The following is a 24,150-nucleotide window of genomic DNA, read 5'->3' on the forward strand; positions in this document are numbered from 1 at the left end:
ACTTACTTCAAGAACGAAGATGTACATTTGTTTTAATTGATGTAAGAGTTTTACTAATGTGTATTTTAAAGGCATACACTAGTAAATTATTTTAGAAAACTTTAATGAAAATATGAAGAAAAAAAAATACCAATTTTTTAACAACTTTTTTAATTCTTCATAAAAAATATTTTTAAAAATAGGTGATTAATACGTTCTCCAATAATATAAATTAAGTGGACCTTGATTAAGTGGAGCCTTGATGTAATAATTAAAGAATATGCGGCTCTTCTTTCCGGAAATTGGTCTTTATTTTAATGGCAATTGCTCAGGAAGAACACAAAAGTGTGGATTCCCATGCCAATTATGGTGTCCCGTGTGGAGTTGACTTAAAATATGTGCATACCCCAAGAAGCAAGTTGTATTTGTCGTGTGTTTTTGAGCTTTTTTAGCTTTGTAACTCTTAGATTCCTTAACTAAATTCAAGGAGACGATAATGTTATCTAATTACATTCAATCCTACAATACTTTGTTGTCGAATGCAATATATTCTATGGATGATTTGTCAATTTTTCACAAATGAACTGAAAACTATGACAATGATATACATGAAGTTGGTTAAGGTTATAATATTTTCACAACAAATTAGAGGTATTTAGTTGTTATTGGTTCAAATTTGAATTTACTATTGAGATTACTTTTTTACCTCAACAATAAGAGAAATGATATGTCCATAACATTTTCACAATATTTTTACAACAAATCTTAAGTGGCAGGTTGTTATTGGTTATTAATGTTAGGGCAAAAAATAATCTTAGTATTAGGTTCAAATTTGAACCAATAACAAATAATCATCTATGATTTGTTGTGAAAATATTGTAAAAATATTGTGGAGGTAGCATCTCTCAATAAGAGAATAATAAGTAATCATTTCTCTCAATAAGAGAATAATAAGTAACAATTTACCACTTAAAATTTGTTGTGAAATACTATAAAAATATTGTGGACATAATATTTCTCATGTTACACCTCACGACACGTTTTTGGGCTACTGGCTGTGGGTTTAGATTTAAATACCCTTTTCTAAAGAAAGCTGGTTTGGAGAACAATTTTTTCAATTTGCTAAAACTATTCATGACTTATTTAAACTAGAATTTTGTCATTTTATTCTTTTATTTGGACAGAAGAAATTACTAGAAACTAAAAAAGAAAATTCGCAATTATTCTCATCTGAATATTGTTCTCTTTTAAATCTACTTCTACTCCAAGCCATATCATTAGCTTTCTTCCTTTGATCCTTAGAAAATTAAAAAGGTGAGGCGAAGAATGAAAGCAAGCTGTCTGCGCTTCTTTTATGAAAAATTCCTCACTCCAACTATGATTCTTTTTGTTTTATGGGACAGCCCGTACTCATTAGTCATGATTCTCAAACTATTTACTTAGGTAGTTCTTGTCCTTTTTTTTAGAAGAATAAGTTATTGTCCTTAACTATTCATTAACAACCCTCTCCAAAAAATATAAATATATAAACAACAGTTCAATTATATTACTAGCAAAAAAAAATAAAAAAAATAAAAAAAAAGAGTTTCAAATTGCATAATAGAGTGTTGTGTGTAGTATAACTTGCCTCACTCTCCCTCAAAAGTTACCATGACTTTTGAGTGGAGCTTTGATGTACCTTTGTGTTAGAATCTTTTTCCCTTTCTCTTGTGTGTGTGCACTTGTTTCTCGAAAAAAAAAAAAAAACTAAGTTTTTTATTTTTATTTTTTTATATACAAGATAGAAATTCAACTTTAACCCTAGCCCTTGTCTCTACATCCCACACTTCACAAGCACTTATACTTATAGAGTAATCATTACGCTAAGAATGTGTAGTGGTACTAAGTTTTAGTAACTTATAAGAAAAGGGGGGAAAAACTAAGTTTTAATCCCAACATTTAGGTATGTGCTATTACTTTTCAGCTATTCATAAATTAATTAATTGATAATTCCTAATCTTTTTCTTGATAATTTGGGGGAGGAGGTTTTGAAGCTTAGATCTTTTGTTAGAAACACAAATAAGTATTAATTAAGCTACAAAGTTAGTGAAATTAGGTTTAATAAAATTTTCACTAAAACTCCCAAAATATTCCGCAAACATTAAACCCTTTATTTCAGAATTTTGATGGAGGGAATAGAAAAATATTCCCACATTTGAAAGTTTAAGTGAGAAGGAACACTAATTCTTTCATTTTTCCTCAAAATCTCAATTTTACATTCTCCCAAAATTGAGAGGAATTAAAGGAAATGAAATTAGGTTTAATGAAATTTTCACCGAGTTTGATGAAATTTTCACTAAAACTCTCAAAATATCCCACAAACATTAAGCCCTTTATTTTAAAATTGTGGTATAATTATAAGATTGAAGAGTCCAATTAATGGGTATCTTTAGAGTATTTGTTAATGGACAATTTTAGGAAAGTTTTAATATTCCTTTTATGGAAAATATAAGTTGTAAAAAAAACATCACTTATGTGGGGAGTAAAAATAACTTGGTAGGAATATGGGCCGTTGGGTCTTGCTAAGTAAGGCCGACCTGCTCTTGAGTTTAGGGCTTGTGAGTACTTTAAGTCGGCCCATACGCCGAGGATCCGAGGGTCCAGCCGAGGATGGTTTTCCCCTCGGACTGATACTAGAGAACCCGGGACTTCATGGTAAAGGTTAGGGAATGACACGGTCAAGACCAATGGTTAAAGGGGGTGAACCCTTGAATGTCCTAGAAGCACCGATGTTGGAAGAATATCAAAGATAAAGGCTGCTACCTCCACATTAAAGACCCTGCACCTACCACCCTGGCCGCATTAATGGGGAAGTGACACTTGAACAGTGGAAGGGAAACTTCTAGTTACTGTTCAAAGGCACTAAGAAAAGAAATATCTAGGCTAAGGGAGGAATTGGGGGCAACACGTGTATAAAGTATTAAAAAGGGGAGTATTTAAGGGGGGACCTAGAACAGAAACGGGGCGGAACTTTTTGTAACCTGAAAAAGATAAAAAGAAGGAAAGAGAAATTACATAAGAACAGCTCTCGGCTTACGTCCGAGGAGGCCTATTTACATTACTCCTTGTTGTTTCCAGGTACTGGCAATCTTTAATTTGTCATTTAATCCCCATACATTTCTAACCTAGGTTTAAAGCCCACACTCTACAAATTCATATTGTTTAAGGCTCATTGGGCCTGAGCCCGTAACTGTTCTTGGGGCCAGGTGCAATTGTGCACTTACAACTTACTTTTTTCTTTCATTATAAAAATTTTCTAAAATTAATTTCAAAATCAATGCCCTTAGGGCATCCATTAACTTTTCCATAGTTATAATGTTGTCATAAAAAGATTTCATTAATTTCTTTCTATGTTATTCTCAACAAGATTACTTATATTCAATTTCTTTTTATTTTTTTTATTTTAAAATATCCAAACCAGATTACTTAATTTCATTAATTTTGTTTCTTTTCTTTTCTATTCATTACCAAAATACATTCCATTCTATTCCTTTATAATTTACTCATTTCATTTCGTTATGAACTCTAAAGTCTCTTAAGCATCTCTTGATTCATCATTGTTTTCTTGATTGGATGTAGACTTTGAAGCATAGAAGCAAAAATGAAAAATAATACTTACATTTTTTAATTAGATACAAAATAACAGTGTTATTAAATCTATATTGAACCATTGGTTAAACTCTTAAACCTATGAATCAAAGCATTATTCAAAATAATTTGGTGTAAAATACTGGATGTGCAATGATCTCATCTAAACCGTGTAAAATGAGCAATTGTTAATCTTCTTGACCTGCGGATAAAAGAAAGAATACCATGTAAAATTGTGAAAGAAGACTAAACCAAAGTCACTTAACTTTGAAGTCTAAACTAAATTATTGAACTAATGAAGATTGAAAAGATAAACTGATAAAGACATAAAAGTGATAAAGACCGTTAGATGAGAGTTGAGATTGAAGAGATAGAGAGATGGTGATGAGATGAAAAGAGATAAAGTCATAGAGAGATAGTAATAGAAATATAGAAGAGACATATTAATGATAAAGTGATGAACTTTATATATAAAAAAAGAGAGAGAGAGAGAAAAAAAAAAAAAAGGAAAAACTTCTAAACTCTAGAAGAGTCAAAATTTGTCCCAAAAAAAAAAAAAAAAGTTAAATGGAGTATTTTTTTATTGTTATAATTTATTAATTTACCTATATGAAGTATTTTTATTTTATTTTAGTAGCTTTTTATAATTAAAAAAATATATACTCCTATTATTTAATTAATTAATAAACTTATGATTCAATCAATAAACAACAAGTTGAACTAATGAATCAATTTTTCAATCGGGTCAATGATTAATTAATAAACTTACGGTTCAACCAATGAACAACAAGTTGAACTAGTGAATCAATCATTCAATTGGGTCAACCTTTGGTTTTGATAACTATGCAAAATTGTACTACCTAATATATTTTATTGAAAAAAGTAAAAAAAAATTGGTAACTTAACTAATTAACACATTTTGACATTTCAAAAATAAATACCCATCAAATTTCTCTTTCCAACCAACCATCAAATTATAGGAAAATATCTAAGAAATAAAAATCGACACATTTTGATTTAATGATAAAAAATTATTATCCAAGCCTGAGTTAATCTCTTAAGTTGAAATTATTTATAAAAAAATTATCTGAAAATATATTTCATGAGAGAGAGAGAGAGAGAGAGAGAGAGTGTTTATGAATTATGATTATGATGGAGGGTTCCTTTCCTGTCCTTTCCGAGCTTCCGCTTGCATTTCCATTTGTCACTCCTACTTCTACTGTCCCACTGTGTGCTTTTACCTGTTATATCACTCACACTCCCTCCCTCCCCTCTATTCACACACAACCAGCCAAGCCAGCTACTAGTCTATAAGACTACCATATCTATATAGATAGTGATAGAATCTCAGCATGAATCGATTTGCCACCACTCTTTTCGTGCAGTGATGACATCCCATTTCCATTCCCATTCCCATTCCCATTCCCAAACTCGATGTAACCGCGTTTCCAGGTGTCTCCGCCACCCCTCCAAGCCCTTCACCGGCTTCTGCGCCTCGTGCCTCCGCGAGCGCCTCGCTTCCATCGACTCCGCCACCCGCCACGAGATCCCCATTCCGACCGCCTCCTCGTCCTCCGCCGTCCTCCGCCGCACCAAATCTTACACCGCTTCCTCCTCCTCCGCCGTCTCCGACCCTCCCCGCCGTAAATCCTGCGACGTCAGGTCTCGCAACACTCTCTCCGACCTCTTCAGTATCCACGACCACGACCCCGACGCGGTTCCGGCAGGCTTCGAGGTCGAGGAATTAGGGTTTCAGCTGAGGGAAGAGGACGAAAATGAAGAACAACAAGAAGAAGACGAGGATGAAGAAATTAGGGTTTCTGAAGCTCCGAATGTTCAAGAAGACGAGAATGTGGAGTTGAAGACGATGAAAGAGTTCATAGATCTCGAATGGCAGCGCAAGAAGCGCAATGGAGGAATGGACTTCAAGCACATTGTCTGGGAAGCAGCTTCAGTGTTCACCAAGAAATTGAGCAAATGGCGCCGAAAGCAGAACAAGAAGAACACTAAGAGCCATTGCGACACCGTCGATGCCGATATCAACCGCCGCGCGCGGCCGTGGAGGGAGACGCAATCGGAGATAGGGGACTACGGTTTCGGGCGGAGATCTTGTGATACGGACCCAAGGTTATCGGTCGATGCCGCGGCGGCACGGTACTCGTTCGACGAGCCTAGAGCTTCCTGGGATGGCTATCTGATCGGAGCAAGGGCATTTCCGAATCCGAATCCGAGGCAGCTTTCGCCTCTGGTTTCGGTTGTCGAGGATGCTAATCAGAGTCGATTATCGTTGGGTTTAACGAGTCCTCCTCCTCCTCCTCCTGGAGGTTCAGCACAGACAAAAGATTACTATTCGGAAATGTCTAGGACTACGAGGAGGAGGAGCTTTGATCGCTCCAATTCGCATTGTAATAAAGAAGTGGATGACTTGAAATTGATATCCAACGCTAAGGTTTCGCCGGCCACCACGGAGTTATTCTATGGGGCTAAGTTGCTGATTGCAGACCAGAATTTGAGGGACAGCAATGGTTCCGAGAGTGTCGATTCGGGTTCTAAGGACTCTGGTGTTAGTCAGAGCGGTTTCAACAAGTTGAGCAAGTGGCACAAGGTGCGGAATATTTTCAATTTCAAGCCGCATAGGCGGCGAAATGAACGGAATTGTGAGAATGGGAAGGAAGAAAAGTGTGTTGGAGGAAATGTGGTTGATCGTTCCTCCTTTGGTGAGTCTTGGCAGAAACTTAGGAGGGTAGCCAATGGAGAAGCAAATGGAAATGGGTCTGTGAGCCAAAAGCTTATCCGTAGCTATAGTGTTAGCTGTAGGAACCCGTGCAAGGTGGCTGGATTGTTCAATCATGCTGAGACCAAATCCAATGGTGTCAAGAGAAGAGAAGAGGTCATGCTACAACACAGCCGGAGCGCGAGGTATTCGCCAAACCACCTTGATCATAATGGCCTGTTGAGGTTCTATTTGACGCCGTTAAGAAGCTACCGCAGAAGTAAATCGGGAAAGAGTAAGCTAAGGAGCTCGAGTTCTATAGCCAGGACTGTCTTGTGAAGGTGCATCAACTGTTCTTCTAAGACATATCTTGTTGTAAAGACATATATATAAAAATGTGTTTAGTTCTTGTTGTTGGGATAAAAGCACATCATATTGTAGTCTTTTCTCTGATCAATATGCTTTTCTAATAATACCAGCAATGGAATTAGAAAACTGATCACTTTTTGTTTTCCTTGCTCTTGATGGTAATGAGAACTTATATGGAAATATGAAATGTCCAAAGATGCTTGTCATATACCTTGTATTCTAACTTGTCATGATCTGTTTTTTTTTTATGTGGCCAGAACATTTTCGGTTCTTGAAATGATGCAATATTTACTCTAGACAATTTTGAAATTATTGGTAGGTCATGATTTTGGGTAGTGGTGGGCACTGGGAAGTGAAATATGTGTCCAAGTAATCTGCTGGCTCTTTGAATATGAAATGAAAATCATTGTAGAGCAGGAATAGGTGACTACTAGAAGTTTAAGACACCTGATGTAAATTAATGTGATCTTCACCCAATTTAAGTGAGATTATAGTCTAGAGTTTTGTGAGAGATAAGACCGTCTAATTCTTTTATCATTTTAGTTGAACTCACTGATTATTGAAAGATAATGGGGAGTTTAGTCATGCTTATACTTCGTGGGTAGAGTTTTGTTTTGTTTTGTTTTTTTTTACAAGGTTTTTCTAGTTTTCTGCACTGTGTGCCTGCTCTCTTTGTTCCCTCATTTTCATGAGTATTGAAAATGCAGAACAGAGCTTCTAATGGGCAGACAGCTTTCATGAATTAATACAAAGAACTCATTTGAGAAGAACTCCATTAAGATACAAAGATTGCTGACAATCCATCAGAAGCACTGCATCATGAACAACTTTCTTGGCTTAGGAAATTTGGTGAAAACGTCGTCAGCCTTAAAAACCTCTAAGTTATCAAGTTAGATATATGATGACATAAAAATGCAAATTGTACCTTTAATAGATTTTCAGCCAAAAATGTGAAGCCATCAGCCAAAAATAAAGTTTAATAGATTTTCAGCAAAAAGCTTAAAAAATAGTACTATCAGGTAATACACCAGAATAATGTGAAGCCATCTCCTTGGTAACAAAAGGGTGGTGAAGGTTAGAGAGAAGTGGCTGGTCGCAGATGGTGGTGCCGACGGTAGCTGACTAGCTGGGTCCGATTTGGGTCATGATTCAGAACTAGTATGGTCAACTCCAAGAGCTCACAGTGGCATTCGTGATCTCAAAATTGGCTGGGCACGATTCATCTCCTCTCTCTCACTTTCACCACAGATCTTGGTGACGGATCGGTCGAGAGTTGTGTTTGTGATCTAGAATTCTGAATGCATTGATCAGAAAGTGTGGATTTGTGTTTGTGGATCTTAGTCGGTCCGAATTTGTGTTTGTGATTTTGTATCCAGTGAATTTGTGTTGTGATTTGGTTTTTGACAGAGGATCTCATGCTCGAAATTTGGTGGCTTTGCGATGGTATGTGGGTTTTTTTTTTAATAGGAATGCTTATGTGAATTTTTTTATTGTGGATGTCATGCTTGAAAATTGGGCGACAGTGTGCTACTGGAGTTGGAAGAGAGATGTCTTTGTTGATGTCATCCCAACTGATCTCCTTCTCCCCTCTGCTCCTGGTGGCTCCGTCCCAACACAGAGAGAGATGTCTTTGCTACTGGAGTTGGAAAAGGGTATTTGGGTCTTTTGGCTTCGTGACACTGAAGCAAACGTCACGTGGGAGGCATGTGATTGTGCTTTTCGTCTAACATAACAGCAAATTTAACATTAGGGTGCAAAGTGTAACAATGGTCATAGTTTAGGGTGCAAAATGTGCATTCGAAAAGTTTAGGGTGCAAAGTGTAATGTGGGGCATAGTTTAAGGTGGTAAAGTGTAATTTTCCCAAAGATTTAACATTTAGAGTTCTCATTTCATCAACTTGAAGATTTACAAGAAAATCAGAATGACTGAAAATTGCAGCCCAATGGCTGTAGTAATCCAAAAAAAAAAAAAAAAAAAAGACAAAAAACACACTGATTAAAACACAAAAAAAAGTTGAAAAGCAAGATGATGAAATATGGCTTGATCATGTTGCTGTTGCAACGTGCCAATCAGCCCATGTTTCATAGCAACAACTTTTATGTGGAAATAAGTCAACTATCCAGTAAAGTTTGCCTTTAAAAAAGAAATTTTAGACTTTTAGTTTCATACACGACCTGCTTCTATATTTTCATTAACTTTGGATTATAGGCAAATTTTCACATCACAAGACATACCATGCAACTTCTATAAAAAGAAATTAATTGCTTTTTGGTTCTACCAGTACCATCTTCACTTTGATTTTTTTTTTTCAAGCAAATACCCTCAATATGGCTTTATGTATATATAAATTGCAGGCCTCATTCTGTTTAAACTGGAAGACATGATTTATTCCCTTGATATCTTTAATCAGACTAAAAATAAAAACTTTTGAAATTAAGCTTCTGAGAGAAATGACATTGTACTGCAAATTAATGCCGCACCTGCATCTTGCAAGTCAAAGTGACACTAGTACTACCATTACGTATTAGCAGCATATCAGCCCATAAACAGCGAAGTATCCCATGATAGCCATTACTCTCCATGGGACAGCACTAACCATGCTGCTTGTCTGAGGCCAACTGATATATGTCTGCAGCAAGAATTGTAGTTCGCAATAGGTACACGTCCTATCCACTCTTAATAAAGAACAATAGATCATAGCCAAGTATTTGGACTTACTGATATTTGGGATACTTTGCTAAGGGCAAAATCCTTTAAAGGCAGCCACAAGGCCCACAACAAACGAGCATTACATACGTGAAACTAGTAGAAGTTACAGTAGAAGACGACCACCTAAGTCAACCATGGACTGAAAAGAGTTGGATATAATTTCAGGCCGAATGCAGATTGCATTAAGTTGAACAGTTATATTGAGCCCTTTGGTGAGACTACAAAGTTTAAAGCACACATTAACCGGATCTATAAGATATATATGGTACCATTTAAATTATATTATTCTATACATAATACCTACACGGCTACACTTTCGTTACTCTTGGATGGGGACCAGAGGTGAATTCAATTCATATCAATGTGCAATTCATATTAGTAAGAAACTCAGAGGTACTCATTCCTATAAAGCTTATGGCTTAAAAACATCTTTCCCACTCACTAAGCCCCAGGAAGCATGCAGCCAATGATTTCATCAGTACGTGGTGTTCGATAGTTCTTACAAACCAAAACAGAGAGAGACATACAGCAATGAGAGCTCAGCTCCCTTTCCCAATTGCGCACCTTCTAGTTTTCAAACTCTTCTTACCAACTGAGTTTGGGCCCCTAGTTCTTTTGAAAAAAGTCTCTACAAAAATCATAATAGCAGTTTGATAATGCATAAAATTGTTTCTCTTTTCTATAACAAGAACACTGAGCATCAAACAAGAAAGAGGATCCAAAGACATCAAACTTTAAAAACCAAACAGCAGCCAATCAGCTCAAAATTTACACAACGATAAGAGTTTCACAAAACCATTGAACTAATTCCCATTCAGGCTACATTTCATAATAATATAACACAGAACAGCTCTTAATGTTTCACAAGACCATACAACATTCACTCATACTTCACAAAACTATCACTCAACATCATGCCCCTTCTCTTGAAGCTCCTGAATGACCTCATTCCTCATCCTCAACCACAGCTTCTGAGCTTCTTGCTCAAGCTTCTTGTTTTGCAAGTCCTTCTGGTAGTTAAACGCATCCTTATCCGTTTCAACAAACCCTTTTGGACCGATGGTTGTGCCAATCATACCCCCTTTGGCAATGAACTCTTCCATTGCTCCTTCATCACCTGGGTACGGAAACTCTCGCCGCTCATACAGGTGTGCTAACTCTCTTTCTTCTTTGGGGCGAGGCTTTAGCGTCCACCACCCTAACGGTGATGTTTCATTGTAGAGCCACGCGACACCAAATAGCGTGTAAGTGCATAGTAGAGCCTTGCCAATTTGCTTCCAGAAGTAGTAGTCCTCTTTCCCAAGTCCTATTTTCTTCAAATACTTCTGGGCATTCATCGATTTCACCAATTGAAAACCTGAATGCAAATTAGCCAAAAAACAAAGAATCAGCTTATAATGTTTCATTCAAACATTTCACTGAACACTTGGAGGAAAGTACAGTAGTTCACGTCTTTGTCCAACAAATGAGTGAAACCGAGTTAAAAGTAGTAAGAGGAACATTCTGAAACAAATAAACAAAACCAAAACCAAAACCAAAACGAATACGAATACGAGGTGAGAAGAAAACAGTGGTTGAACTAAACATTTCATCGAACAATTGGTGGGCATTGTAATCTTGTTTGTTTAAAAACAATTCCAATAAAAACGTTTTGTTTGGAGTTTTGGAAGATTCAAAGACTAGGTTGTTGAATTCACCTGTTTTGGCTTCTTGATATCGTTTGCGAATCATTGTGATTTGTCAGTGTGAAGTTGAAACTGGAAGCTCGGGGTGCCTTGACAGTACGATGAGGAAAAGGGTCGAATTGGAAATAGCACTAAAACATGAAACTGCTGTAAGTAACTCGCTTTTCCAGATCGTGGAACTGCTGCTTTTGTGTGTGTTCGTGTTCCTCTGTTTTTTTCCCAAGACATAGAGAGGTATTTATATAGAGAGAGGATAGGGAACCAAAAATTAGGATTTTGGATTGTGCTCTATATTTTTTCAGTTTGGCGTTGTGGTGCTGCATAGTTGCAAAGTGACTGGCGTAGTATTTTTCCAAGTTGGCCTCTTTTTTTTAACCGTTCGATCAATTTGTTTCCAGGTGTCATTCATCTATCTGAAAACAGGAGGAAACTGGAGAAATAAAAACTGGAGGTGAGCCGCTCCCAACCCTAAAACATTTGCAGGTGAGAAATAATTCTCTACTCTCATGCGGAATAAACGGTGGAGATATGTTAATCGCATGGGCTTGCTGGTGTCGCTCATCCAGCGGTTGAGATTGTTGCGGTTTTTGTGATGACCGTAGGTGTTACACCTACCACGTAGTGATAATACACATTAATGGCTTTGAATTCCAATATCAATTATTAATCATAGTTAGAGTTTGTTACTTCAACATCCGCGGATAAAATGAAAAGTGGCGAGTCGCACATGTTCATTGCATACAGTTCACAAATCAATAAGTTGTAAAATTAGGTATATGATTGTTGTGTCTCTAAATATATTCTTGTTAGATGCGATACTTTATATTACTTAATTAAATTTAATCAAGAGTGCAATCGGTTAGAAACTAGAATTAAGTTTTATTCAAATTCATATGATTATTTGAAAATAAAAAATAAAAAGTTCCAATTCCATTGGTTATAGCTAGAAACGCACTAATTCAGATTGAATCAAAGTTTACATTTTAGTTTTAATCACAAAACCAAACCCTAACAATTTTATCAGTTGAATCAAGTCTCAAAACCCAACCCCAAAACCATGATCAACACTCAGTAACTCAATAGAATCGAGAAAATGAAATTATCCCTTAGAAAAAAAAAACAAGATTGTGATGCAACCTTGCATATATTTATCTTAATTTTTCTTTGGCTTGTCCAAAATAGTTAAATCATGGTGGACAGAGATTATTTTAGTGTTGTAAGTGCCAGTTTAGCATTTTCATCTTTAGGTCAACTTATTTGCTTAAATTTTCTTTTTGTCTCACTTTTAAGCAAATAAACTAACATTCTTTATAATTAAAAAAAAGCTAATTTATTTCATTTTGTCTCATTGGTTTCTTAAATTAGTTTCCAAAATACAAGATGAAATGCTAAAAATGTGGTTAAAATTGACAGGTAATTCCGTTAAAAACTGTTTTTAAGCACTCCTTACATAACACTTGGTACCAATATCCCCCACATACAAAGTGCACAACAATCAATATTAATATATTACTAAAAGCTGAAGCATAGCGTATAATGCTGCTGCGCTCACATTGAGTCACGTCAATGTCCACGTTATTATTTATTTTCTTTCCATTTTTTTATAATTATTTTTAATATTTTTTATTTCATATTTATACTTCTCCAACTTTTATCCCTCCCTTACATTTTCATCTCTCCACTACTTCTCTAACCTTTCTTCTTCCTTCACCTTCTCATCTCCCCACTACCCTCTACATTAATATCATTCTTCATTTTTCCCTTCATCTTCCTCTATTTTTGTCTCTTCTTATTCACACCCTCTTACTATAAATTTGTTACTATCTCTTTCATTCTATGTGTAGTTTTCTCATACAAAAAAAAAAAGACTCTCTCTCTCTCTCTCTCTCTCTCTCTCTCTCTCTCCCTCAATTTTTGGGTGGATTTTTATTTTTTATTTTTCTTGCATCTTCGCTTTAGGTTGATAATTTTTTATATTCTTTAATGTACTTTAGGTTAATGCGATTCAGTTTTTTTTAATTGTTGTGTTTTTTTTTCTCTCTCTTTGATTGTTAAATGTTATCTTATTGCATTATAAATGATTAAATATAGCATATAAAAATATAATATTATTCTACTACATAGCATGATTTGAATAATTTAATTTGGTAGTTATTGTAATTTGATAGCATGATTTTTATAGTGCTCAATTTAGATGTTAAACTATGAGACTTTATTCATTTTTGTTTATTTTTTAATCATTTGTGGTGGAAAAATTTATTTAGAGAAAAGAAAAGGTTGGCTAAACAAAATTTATTGGATGAGAAACAAATTTTATCTTTCGCAATTTTACTTTAATTATTATTATTATTATTTTATAACAATGCATATATAGAAAGTTAATTCTTAGATTTTACTAATAATTGATTATTTGATAATCTGTTTTGGGTGGACGAAATTATAATTTCTGCAAAGAATATAATCTTAGTAGATTATAAACAACAAATTGTTTTCCTAATTAGTCCAATTAATCATAGTTAAGTTTTATTAATTTTTTTTAGTTACTTTTTTCAGTGTTTTAGATTGTAGGTAGAAAAAATAAGTTTGAGAAAGTTTGTTTAAAACAAAAAGAATAATTTCCAATTTTTATATTCTTTTTAATGATTCACAAAATGTTATAAATAACTTTTATTAAAAAATAAATATTTTAGTTACTTGCCTTTTGAATTTCTGAGAAAATTTTTATTTTTTTTCATTTTAGTAAAACAAAAATTATTAAATTTATGATTGTTCCTATATTACATTTATGATTATTCTTATAATAAATAAAAATATAATTACAAAATAAATTACTCTTTGTTAAATTAGTTTAAATTGTATAAAAAATTTTAATAAAAACCACCATAAAAATAAATATCATGTGCAATGCCCAGGTTTGTGACTAGTTTTTTTGGTAATAGCTGAAGTTAGCTACTTTGATAAAAACTTTCATTTTCACTGAATATCTGTCGATATATCCATATATCTTAAAACACCATGGCCTTAAATGGCCATATTGTGATAATTGAGCTACTTTTTGCTAGGACTTAGCAAGAAAAGAGCTACTGGTTGCAAGTAGTATCTATAGTACAGGTTATCAAGTGAACGCATGCTGGTTAGAGGCTTCAGAGGAAAAATGAAATTCATTGATGCAACAGTAAGTTTTTAGAAACAGTTCTTCTGGTACATTGATATATGAAGGGAAATACATTAAATTAGTATAGTTCACTTTCTTTTGTTCACTCTATTTGATTCTGTTTTACACATCATCTAATAAAAACACTATAAAGAGTGTGATGTTTGAAGGTAACCTCCAATTGAGTTGTATGCATAAGAAAATGAAGCGGACCAAACATACAATGCATTATATAAGCGCTTCATCTAACCACCAGAGTAGCCTATCATCGGAGAGTCCCCAATGGCTTTTTATATGTGTACCAATTTGCAATGACGAGAAAAACTCCCAAATTCAGCACACTCAGCACGGCCAAGAGCCAAAAGAAGTAATCGAGACGACCATAATTTAAATTGTCCGGTATCCATCCAAGCTTCCCATGCCTAGTACTCACTTTGGTAACAACGGTTACAAGTAGAGTGCTCAAGTAGTTCCCAAGTGCCACAGTGGTTAGTGAGAGAGCAGAGCACAAGCTCCTTGTGGCATCAGGTGCTTGCTCATAAAAAAACTCCAACTGCCCAATGACTGTGAAAACTTCTGCACACCCAATGAGGAAATACTGAGGAACTTGCCAAAAGATGGACATAGCAATGTGCTCAAGTTTATAGTAGTTGTGTCTTCTAACAGTCTTAAGTCTTTCAAGTTCCAAAATTGCTGCAGATATCATGGCAAAGATGGATATGACGAGGCCAATGCCCATCCTCTGGAGTTGAGTTAGGCCATTTTTGTGACCAGTGCATTTTCTAGCAACTGGGACAATGATTCGATCATAGATTGGGACCCAAAAAAGGACACTAAGTGTGTTGAATATTGAAAGAGATGCTGGTGGGATTTCGAAGCTTGAGGAACCAATGTGAATATCCATGGTGTTGCCCTGCAACAAAAATAAAGTGCCCATCTGACCACAGACAGTGGAAAAGACGATACCCATGGCCAATATAGGAAGCAACCTTATAATAGCTTTCAGCTCCTCGACTTGGGTAACTGTGCAAAGTCTCCATGGGTCTGCTCCGAACTTTATGTCATCTGTTGGTACCTCCATGGCTGCCTTGTCAAAGAACCTGAAGAATACAACATTATGTAAGGATTCATATAAGTCAGGGAAATAGGGAATGCTAGAATGAAAACAGAATCCACCCAAGAAATGGGGAAAAAAAAAAGTCTTATATTTACACAAAAGCATTATGTGGTATTCAAGTTTGATCTGCATTATGGACATGAAATCCTTACATTTGATTCTCACAGCAATGGGATGGTTGCTGTAATTTTGTAGCATATACTGATTACATTCTAGACATTTAACTGGGGGATTCCTATGGTTTTCTTTTTCCTTACTTTCTGTTTGCTTATGAAGAGAGAATAAAAATTTATAGTTCTGGATCAAGAAATGTTACTTTATTCAGCTAAAGAATTAAGATTAGTAAAATCCTGTCAAACCTGTTGGATGGGAGGTCCTTATCCCAGGAAAAAGCTATGAAACTGTGGAAAACTGATTTCGAACTTCTAACATATTGACTCTCATTGGTAAGCTAAGCTTTTTAGTTTAGAAACTTACTTGAAATCTTTTGTGTGCTCAAGCTTGCGGCTTCCTCTGATAGCAGATTCTGCATCAGCAGTCTCATACAAAACAACAGACTTGTCAGCAGGTACTTCAACCCGGTATTTTCTAATGGATGCTACCACCACCTGACACATTCGTGTCAGAGCGCTACCCCCAGGTTTCTGGTTCCTGTACAACCATGTACCTGAAAAGAAGCTCACTACAGCAATTGCCATGGTCACTGCTGGGATGCAAAAGCCCCATCCCCAACCTATATTATCTTGTATCCACACCAGCAAGGAAGAAGCAATGAGAGCACCAACATTGATTGAAAAATAGAACCAACTGAAGAAAGAAGATTTGTGTTTCTTCTCATCCTCATCAGAATCATCAAATTGATCAGCTCCATATGATGAGACACAAGGTTTAATCCCACCAGTGCCAAGTGCAATTAGGTAAAGTGCTAGAAAACACACTGCAGTTTGTGTAACTGTTGCATGGCAATCTTCTTTTCCAGAACACGTTGGCTTTAGGCCAGGGATGGATGCTGACAGTGTCAAAAGTGTCATCCCCTGGGTAGAATTGAAAAAGATTTCATCATTTAAGGAGCAAGAACACATGACTCAAAGGCAAGATGCTCTGAAAACTTGGGTCAAATTTTTTGAGAATCTGAATTATATATGATTGCAGGCCTGGGTAGAGTTGACAAAAGAGGAATAGAATTCTTCTAATTTCAAATGAAACAGTGTACATGCTGCTTCATCAATTAAAATTCTAAATGACGAGGCATATATAAATCTATAGATTTATGATATTAATTTGAACCATAAAATGAATCTATAGATTTCTTAGTAATTTTTCCCTAGCTATTAGGATATATTTCCTGATGAAGTACAATTACAAACTAGTCTATCAAGTGACACCGAAAGCAGAAATCACTCCTAATTTCAGATACCCCATAATGAATGGAGTGTTGAACTCAGTATGCACTTCACCATAACGACTCTAAAATACACATACAGGCTGCAAAGTTTAAGTTTCAAGTGAACCAAACTTACAATAACATAGATGACGGAGAAAAGGGCAATAGTCCAATATCTTCCAAGATAGGAATCAGCAATGAATGCGCCGATCAATGGGGTGATGTAGCATGTTCCACCCCAATTTGAGACATTGTTAGAAGCAGTAGCACTGTGCTGATGTAGTCGATTCTTAAAGTAAAGAATCAGGTTGGTCCTCATCCCATAGTATGCCAATCTTTCGCAACATTCATTTCCTGTTGATAAAAGTTTAAAAATGATGAACATCTTATCCATAGCATAACTAGATTTACTAGTAATATAAGGAAATGGATTGCACAGTATATACCAAGAATAAATGGACAGGCCTTCCAGGTTCCAGTTTTGCTTTTATCAGCTGGATTTCCATGGTGATCTACGGTCCCATCTTTCGTGTACTTATCATCATCTTCTCCCATGGTTTTTCAGAAACTTCTTGTTTGCTCACTATTCTTAGGGGATTTACTCAAAAGCCAATCAACTCAGAGCTAACTCAGAACTTGAGGTTGAGCTAATAGTACACTAAATAAGAACCACGAAAAAGCATTAATCTATATCTATACATATAAAACTGAAGTTTAGAATTTATTGTTGCTATGTTCGAGTACATAGCAGTCATGTCACTATCATTTTTCCTCTATATGTTTTTTAACATTTACCCATTGAAAGTGACTCAAAAACTCAATTATTTAAAAATCTAAATATCATCTCTCTTTTATTTTTAACTTTCTTTTCATTACTAATTTCCTAATTTATTGTTATACTTTCTTTCTTTATTTTACATTTTCATCTCCCTACTATTTTCTAGTTTCTACCTTAATATCACTTTTCATCTAGCCCTATACCTTCCTTTATTTTGACTTTTTTTATTCTCATACTTTTCCTATAAATTTGACATTCTCTCTTCCATTATATGCATAATTTTCTCTCACAAAAAATGTTATTTCTCTCTCTCTCTCTCTCTCTCTCTCATTTTTTAGTGGATTTCTTTTCTTGCATCTATAATTCAGGTGGATGATATTTTGTGTTAGAATTTGTGGGGACTAGAGGACCGGAGATGGGTAGCTCCATCGTAGCTTTCAACTGTTTTTCTGGAATGAGCATCCACGACCCAAGGAGTGAGATGGTTCGAGGATAGAATGGGAAGTGGCGGAGTGCTCGTGGGGAATATTATGGGTACATATGGGTGTCTCAAAGGTTGAATGGGATCTTTGTAGGAAGTTTCTTGTACATGTCTCACCTGATCCTCCGCATTAAATGGTGAGCAACAACTTTTTCAGCTGCATTAATGAGGAAGTGACTTAAACAGTGGATCCACAACTCAGCAACTCCTTCCACCACCTTCACCAAAAGTCTAAAGGGATAGGTGTCTTAAAGAAGTTGGAGAAAATTATAGATGGAGGGTTGGGATGAAAAAGGCCAGGGAATATAAAAAGAAAAGAAGCTCTCAAATAGGGGCAGCAAGAATGAGGGAGAAAAAATCATAGTGAGAATTGTAACCGAAAGAAAGAGTGAACGGTATCTATAACCATTGAGAACAATTATCCTCGAGCAATATTGTAAAGAACCCATCATCTATTAAATCCTTAGGCATTTAGTCTTTCTTTCCTTATTTGTGTTCTTGGGCGAAGCCCACACTTGTTCATCCCACTCTCTATACAAATCTCTATTGTTTTGGGCTGGATTTAGGAACTCCAACGTCACTTTTTTTGGTGGGCTTGGGCTACGTAATTTCGTGCTCTTACAATATTGTAAAGAACCCATCATCCATTAAATCCTTTGGCATTTAGTCAGGGGCGGAGCCACGTAGTGGCTTGGGGGGGCCGTGGCCCCTGCCAACAAAAAAAAAAAAAAAATCCATTAGAGTATGTATAAAAAATAATTGCCCCCCCCCCCTCCCCCCCATACCCATATCTCCACTATTCTCCCAAGCCCCAACTTTAGTTTTAGGCTTTATGCACTCAAAATAAAACAAAAATTTGGCCCACTTACATTTAAATGCTCAAGTCCAATTTGTCCAAACACTAACAACAAAATTTCATTTTCTCTCAATCTCAAAAATCCCACCCCACGAAATCCCTTATTCTCCCTTTACTTCTTTTTGTCTGTCTTCTTTGATACACTTTCACTTCCCACTCCACTGCCTACCAGCCCCCAAAACTCAGATCAGTCCTTTGTCCACATAGTCCCAACAAAAAAAAAAAAAAAAAAAAAATCCTGACCAATTTTTTCTTTCTTCTTGCTTTCTAAAACAAATCACCCAGCTTATTTCATTGTCAAATTTCAGGTTTTGGAACTTGGTGACTGCCTGGTGAGTTTTCTTCTCTTTCTTAAGCATTAGACATTCATCTCTTTTTAGTGTTTTTTTTTTTTTCCAACCATCTACACCTAAAAATTCACATTCTCTTTATATTTTCGTAGATTTTTAGAGAAATACATGATTGAAGGCATGGGGAGATTGTTTGTGATGAGTCTTGAAGGGAAGATCTAAAGTTATAGGCAGAGGTAGTAGGCATTGCCACACGGCCCACACCTATCTTTGCATTTTGTGAAGACAAAGTTTCTAAGGTAAAATTGTTTTGATTTATTACCTATTTTTTATTAGTTACATATTATGTGGCTATGGGTGTTGTTAAATTGTTTGGTTTATGTTGTGTACCAATACTTGTGTGTTTAATTTTTGTTTTTATTTGAGGGGTTATTATTAATTAAAGTCGTATTAAAAATGGGTTGACTGTTTAAATTATAGTGGAAATTTTGTTTTTTTCTTGAGTATGAATAACGTCCATATAACTAAGTAAAAATTTCTAATTAAAATTTTATTTTTTAAAGTTCTTTTCAGGTTAATTTTTGAGTCATACTCTTAAAGCTAAAAGAATTATGAGCAAATGAAAAACAATTGATGCATTCTTTAAGAAAAAAGATGTTAGCAATTCAAAAATTAGGACACTTGTGGCTGTAGAAACAAATGTTGATACTTCAATGGTTGATGAACACGCCTCCAAATGTTCAAGAATTCAATCTGAAGAGATAGATCATGATTCAGGATCATGTGAACAAATATGTGAATTCCCTATCAACAAACAAGATGAAATCCGACGAGTTTATCTCAAAGAAGGTCCATATCAACCTAAAAATATAGACTATTTATACAACAATGATACTCATCGTTGCCGATTTCAACCTTCATGGTTTGAATCACATTCACATAGGGATTGGTTGGAATACTCACCTTCAATAGATGCGATATATTGTCTACCTTGCTACCTTTTTGGTATGAAACCAATAGGTCGTCCCGGATCAGATGCATTCATTTCAATAGGTTTTAATAATTGGAAAAAGGTGAATGATGGAATGAATTGTCCTTTAATTTGTCATGTAAGGAAAGATCCAAACTCCCCACATAAAATTGCTGTGAAATGTTGCGAGGATTTAAAGAATTATTCATGACGTATTGACAAGCTAATTGAGAAACAAATGTGAAAATAATTAGAGAATAATCGGTTGCGGCTCAAAACCTCAATAGAGTGTGCTCGATGGCTAGCATTCCAAGCTTGTGCTTTTAGAGGTCATGATAAAAGCCTTGATTTAAAAAATAGAGGTAATTTTATTGAATTGATAAAATTCACATCAACTTTCAATGACAAATTAGCTAGTGTTGTCTTGGAAAATGCTCCACGAAATGCCAAATATACATCACCTACATTTCAAAAGGAGATTTTGCATATTCTTGCTAGTAATGTGCGAAATGCTATTCGTGAAGAAATTGGGGATGCAAAATTTTGCATTCTCGTTGATGAAGCCCGGGATGAGTCGAAGAGAGAGAAAATGACCATTATTTTGAGATTTGTTGATAAAAATGGTTTCATTAAAGAGCGTTTCTTTCATGTTGTGCATGTTAGAGATACTACTGCGTTGATCCTAAAGAAGGAGATATGTGCTGTCCTTTCTCGTTACAACCTTCACATTGAGAATATTCAAGGTCAAGGGTATGATGGAGCTAGTAATATGCGTGGTGAATGGAATGGATTAGAAGCTCTAATTCTTAAAGAATGTCCATATGCTTATTATGTACATTGCATGGCTCATAAGCTGCAATTGGCTTTAGTAACATCATCTAGAGAAGTAAAAGTTGTTCATCAATTCTTTGATCATTTGACTAATATTATCAATATTGTCGTTGGTTCTAGTAAGCGTAATGATGAATTGCAATATGCTCAAGGAGAACAAATTGAGAATATGATTGCTTCTAATGAAATTGAGACCGGAAGAGGAGCAAACCAAATTGGTACTTTGCAACGGGCTAGAGATACACGTTGGGGATCTCATTTTCAATCTATTTGTAGTTTGATAAAAATGTTTGATGCAACTTGCAAAGTTATCAATAATATCTCCGAGGAAGGAACTAATTATAAACAACATGTTGATGCCGAGGGAGCTTATCTGGTATTAACATTATTTGAATTTGTTTTAATTTTGTATATGATGAAAGAGATTATGAGAATTACTAATATTCTTTGCCAAGCTTTGCAACAATATTCTCAGGATTTTTTAAATGTTGTGCATTTAGTTTCAACTACAAAATCACTTATTCAAAAGTTGAGAGATGGTGGATGGGAGCCTTTACTTGCTAGTGTTACATCATTTTGTGGACACCATGAAATTGATATTCTTGATTTAAATGCTCGTTACACTAAAGCTCGAGGTAGATACCATCATCAAGATGAAGTTTTAACAACAACAAAACATCATTTAAAAATTAACATATTTATAGTTGCAATAGATTTTCAATTGCAAGAATTGAATAGTAGATTTTATGAGCTAACAGCAGATCTTCTCACTCTTAGTTTAGCATTAAATCCTAAGGATGCTTTTAGATCATTCAAAATTAGTGATATTTGCAATTTGGCTGAAAATTATTATCCTCAAGATTTCACTGAGCATGAAATTTGTCTTTTGAAGCATCAATTGCAACATTATGAACTTGATGTGACAAAGCATCCAGATTTTCAAAATATGGGTACAATATCTGAGCTATGTAAGGGATTAGAAATTTCAAGAAAGTATAAATTCTATCATTTAATTGATAGATTGATTCGTCTTGTGTTGACTCTTCCAGTTTCTACAGCAATTACAAAACGAGCTTTTTCAGCTATGAAACTATTAAAAACAAGATTTCGCAATAGAATGGAGGATAAAATTTTGGCAGATAATATGATAGTTTATATAAAAAAAAAGGATATTATTGGGAATTTCACCATGGAAATGATTATGGATGAATTCTATTCCATGAAAAATCGTCGTCAGACATGATTTTGATGTGAAATGTTTTTTTTTTTTTTGTGTGGATATTTTTGTATATGTCTATAGTGAACTAGACAATTTTTGTATGTTTATTAATGTTTAAGATATATCAAAATTGAAATTTCCATATTTAATAGACTTGTGAGTTATGTTTTTTATATCAATACTTCGAATCGGCCCCCTGCATGTAAAAATTTCTGGCTATGCCCTTGCATTTAGTCTTTCTTTCCCTATTTGTGTCTTCGGGCGAAGCTCACACTTGTTTATCTCACTCTCTATACAAATTTCTATTGTTTTGGGCCGGATTTAGGAACTCCAACGTCATTGTTTTTGGTGGGCTTAGGCTGCGTAATTTCGTGCTCTTATAGAACTCTACTTTGAGTTGATGCGATTTAGTTTTATATTTTATGTTATTATCTTTTTTATTCTCTTTAATTGTTAAATATTATCCTATTGCATTATAAAGACAATATATAAGAATATAATGTTATTCTATTACATAGCATGATTTAGATAATTTGATGTTTATTGATATATCTTTTATTTTTATTCCTTTTCTTCTCATATTATTTTATTTAATATTTAAATTCAACCACATCCTCTATATCACTAAATTAAGCAAGCATAAATCAAGCAAATGGCTAGACTACCTGTTTTTGCACTATACAGCAGAAGGACTGTAAATCTTGGTACATATTTTTGTTGGAGATTGGTGTGAAACTCTCTCTCACACACAACTGCCTTCCTTTATCATACATTATGATTGAGAGAGTCAGAATATTTATGCATATAATCTATAATTTAGATAGCATTCTTTAAATGTGTCTTCTTAAAACTAGGGCTATGCAAGCCAATCCGACCCAATCCGTGCAGGTTCATTAAGTGAGTTGGCTAGGTCGGCTTAGGTAGGTTAGATAGATAATTCAGTAAGTCGGGTTGAATAGTGGGTTAAGATATTTCTAACACGCCAAAACCCTACTTGTCCGCCTATATATATCTACTTTGTCATGGTTCTTGTAAAACCCTCCCTCACATCTTCACCTACTTGATTTCTCTCATCTCTTGCTCTTTCATTTCGTTTATTTTTATTTTTCATTTTCACGTTTCTCTTCCTTAATAAACTCCTGCCCCTCTTTCTAAGATTTTGTTATTATTCTTACTCTATGTGCATGTTTGATTTCAGATTTTAAGATTTTTTTTGTTAGTATAATAAAATTTTTTAGTCATTTTAATATATAAAAAATGTAGATTTGTAATTATTTTCAATAAAAATTTGCAATATTTTCTCTTCTTTTCTTATTTGAGGGGGTAAAAATTTATCCAATTTAATTGAAATAATTTCATTTAGTCAACCTGCCTAACCCGCTTAACTCACCAAGTTGAAACTATTAAGATTTTTAACCAACCCGCTGGATTCAAAGATTGGTGGATTGGCAGCGGATTAAAATTTTTCTAACCCGCATTGGCAGGTTGGTTAAAAAAATTGCCCTCCTCCCACCCAACTGAACCTGCGCACACCCCTACTTAAAACTAATCAAACTCTAACTAGGGAAACCATATTTTCTATCATAATTAAAAATGAGATATTCTTAATAATATAAATTATATCAGAAATAATTTTTTTTAGGGAAATTTTAAAAATGAGATATTCTTCAATACTTAGGTACTGTTCCTTAGATTCCCCTCTTTAGATTCTGCAATGTTGATTTTTTTCTCATGGGATGAACGTATATTTTTTAATGTTTTCCAATAAATATATGATAATGGTAAAAAATATTACAAATGATATCATGAAAAATATGATAAAACTAATTAGCCACTATCATTATGGAGCAGTAGTCTCTGTTCGTCCTATTTTTGTCTCTAAACTATTAAAAAAACTCATTACAAAGTTTATGGACCAAAATAATACTTTACTCAAAAAATAAAAACACGCAACGCACAAGTCTGTGACTAGTCTCTATATATATAA

At 34.7% G+C, this 24,150-nt stretch overlaps 4 protein-coding genes across 4 annotated transcripts; 2 read left to right on the forward strand and 2 right to left on the reverse strand.

Annotated features, from left to right (window-relative positions):
- The first annotated feature begins 4,812 nt into the window (after nucleotides 1-4,812).
- LOC142606262 (protein OCTOPUS-like) lies at nucleotides 4,813-6,896 on the forward strand. The gene has a single exon (XM_075777644.1). The coding sequence runs from the start codon at nucleotides 4,994-4,996 to the stop codon at nucleotides 6,656-6,658; it is 1,665 nt and encodes a 554-aa protein (XP_075633759.1). The 5' UTR covers nucleotides 4,813-4,993; the 3' UTR covers nucleotides 6,659-6,896.
- Nucleotides 6,897-10,101: 3,205 nt separating this feature from the next.
- Nucleotides 10,102-11,577, reverse strand: LOC142607032 (uncharacterized). Its single transcript, XM_075778442.1, has 3 exons — nucleotides 11,360-11,577; nucleotides 11,096-11,149; nucleotides 10,102-10,755 (listed from the first exon to the last, which is right to left on the reverse strand). The coding sequence occupies exons 2-3, from the start codon at nucleotides 11,127-11,129 to the stop codon at nucleotides 10,301-10,303; spliced, it is 489 nt and encodes a 162-aa protein (XP_075634557.1). The 5' UTR covers nucleotides 11,130-11,149; nucleotides 11,360-11,577; the 3' UTR covers nucleotides 10,102-10,300.
- Nucleotides 11,578-14,225: 2,648 nt separating this feature from the next.
- On the reverse strand, nucleotides 14,226-17,405 carry LOC142607149 (protein NRT1/ PTR FAMILY 8.2-like). The gene is made up of 4 exons (XM_075778573.1): nucleotides 17,185-17,405; nucleotides 16,875-17,092; nucleotides 15,832-16,388; nucleotides 14,226-15,337 (listed from the first exon to the last, which is right to left on the reverse strand). Exons 1-4 carry the CDS (start codon nucleotides 17,291-17,293, stop codon nucleotides 14,503-14,505), a joined length of 1,719 nt encoding a protein of 572 aa, XP_075634688.1. The 5' UTR covers nucleotides 17,294-17,405; the 3' UTR covers nucleotides 14,226-14,502.
- A 2,451-nt stretch (nucleotides 17,406-19,856) lies between these two features.
- Nucleotides 19,857-22,187, forward strand: LOC142606179 (uncharacterized). The gene is made up of 2 exons (XM_075777568.1): nucleotides 19,857-19,992; nucleotides 20,368-22,187. Exons 1-2 carry the CDS (start codon nucleotides 19,857-19,859, stop codon nucleotides 22,185-22,187), a joined length of 1,956 nt encoding a protein of 651 aa, XP_075633683.1.
- Nucleotides 22,188-24,150: the final 1,963 nt, after the last annotated feature.

This window comes from Castanea sativa, chromosome 8 (genome assembly GCF_040712315.1).
Source record: "Castanea sativa cultivar Marrone di Chiusa Pesio chromosome 8, ASM4071231v1".
Classification (NCBI taxonomy): Eukaryota; Viridiplantae; Streptophyta; class Magnoliopsida; order Fagales; family Fagaceae; genus Castanea; species Castanea sativa.

Coding starts and splice junctions, on each gene's coding strand:
- LOC142606262 (XM_075777644.1), top strand. CDS start 4,994: ATGACATCCCATTTCCATTCCCATTCCCATTCCCATTCCCAAACTCGA.
- LOC142607032 (XM_075778442.1), bottom strand. CDS start 11,129: ATGATTCGCAAACGATATCAAGAAGCCAAAACAG. Junction 10,756..11,095: donor ATATCAAGAAGCCAAAACAG/GTGAATTCAACA, acceptor ATTTGCATTCAG/GTTTTCAATTGGTGAAATCG.
- LOC142607149 (XM_075778573.1), bottom strand. CDS start 17,293: ATGGGAGAAGATGATGATAAGTACACGAAAGATGGGACCGTAGATCAC. Junction 16,389..16,874: donor TCTCCGTCATCTATGTTATT/GTAAGTTTGGTT, acceptor AATTCTACCCAG/GGGATGACACTTTTGACACT. Junction 15,338..15,831: donor GAGCACACAAAAGATTTCAA/GTAAGTTTCTAA, acceptor TGTATTCTTCAG/GTTCTTTGACAAGGCAGCCA.
- LOC142606179 (XM_075777568.1), top strand. CDS start 19,857: ATGGTTGATGAACACGCCTCCAAATGTTCAAGAATTCAATCTGAAGAG. Junction 19,993..20,367: donor ACGAGTTTATCTCAAAGAAG/GTCCATATCAAC, acceptor GAAAATAATTAG/AGAATAATCGGTTGCGGCTC.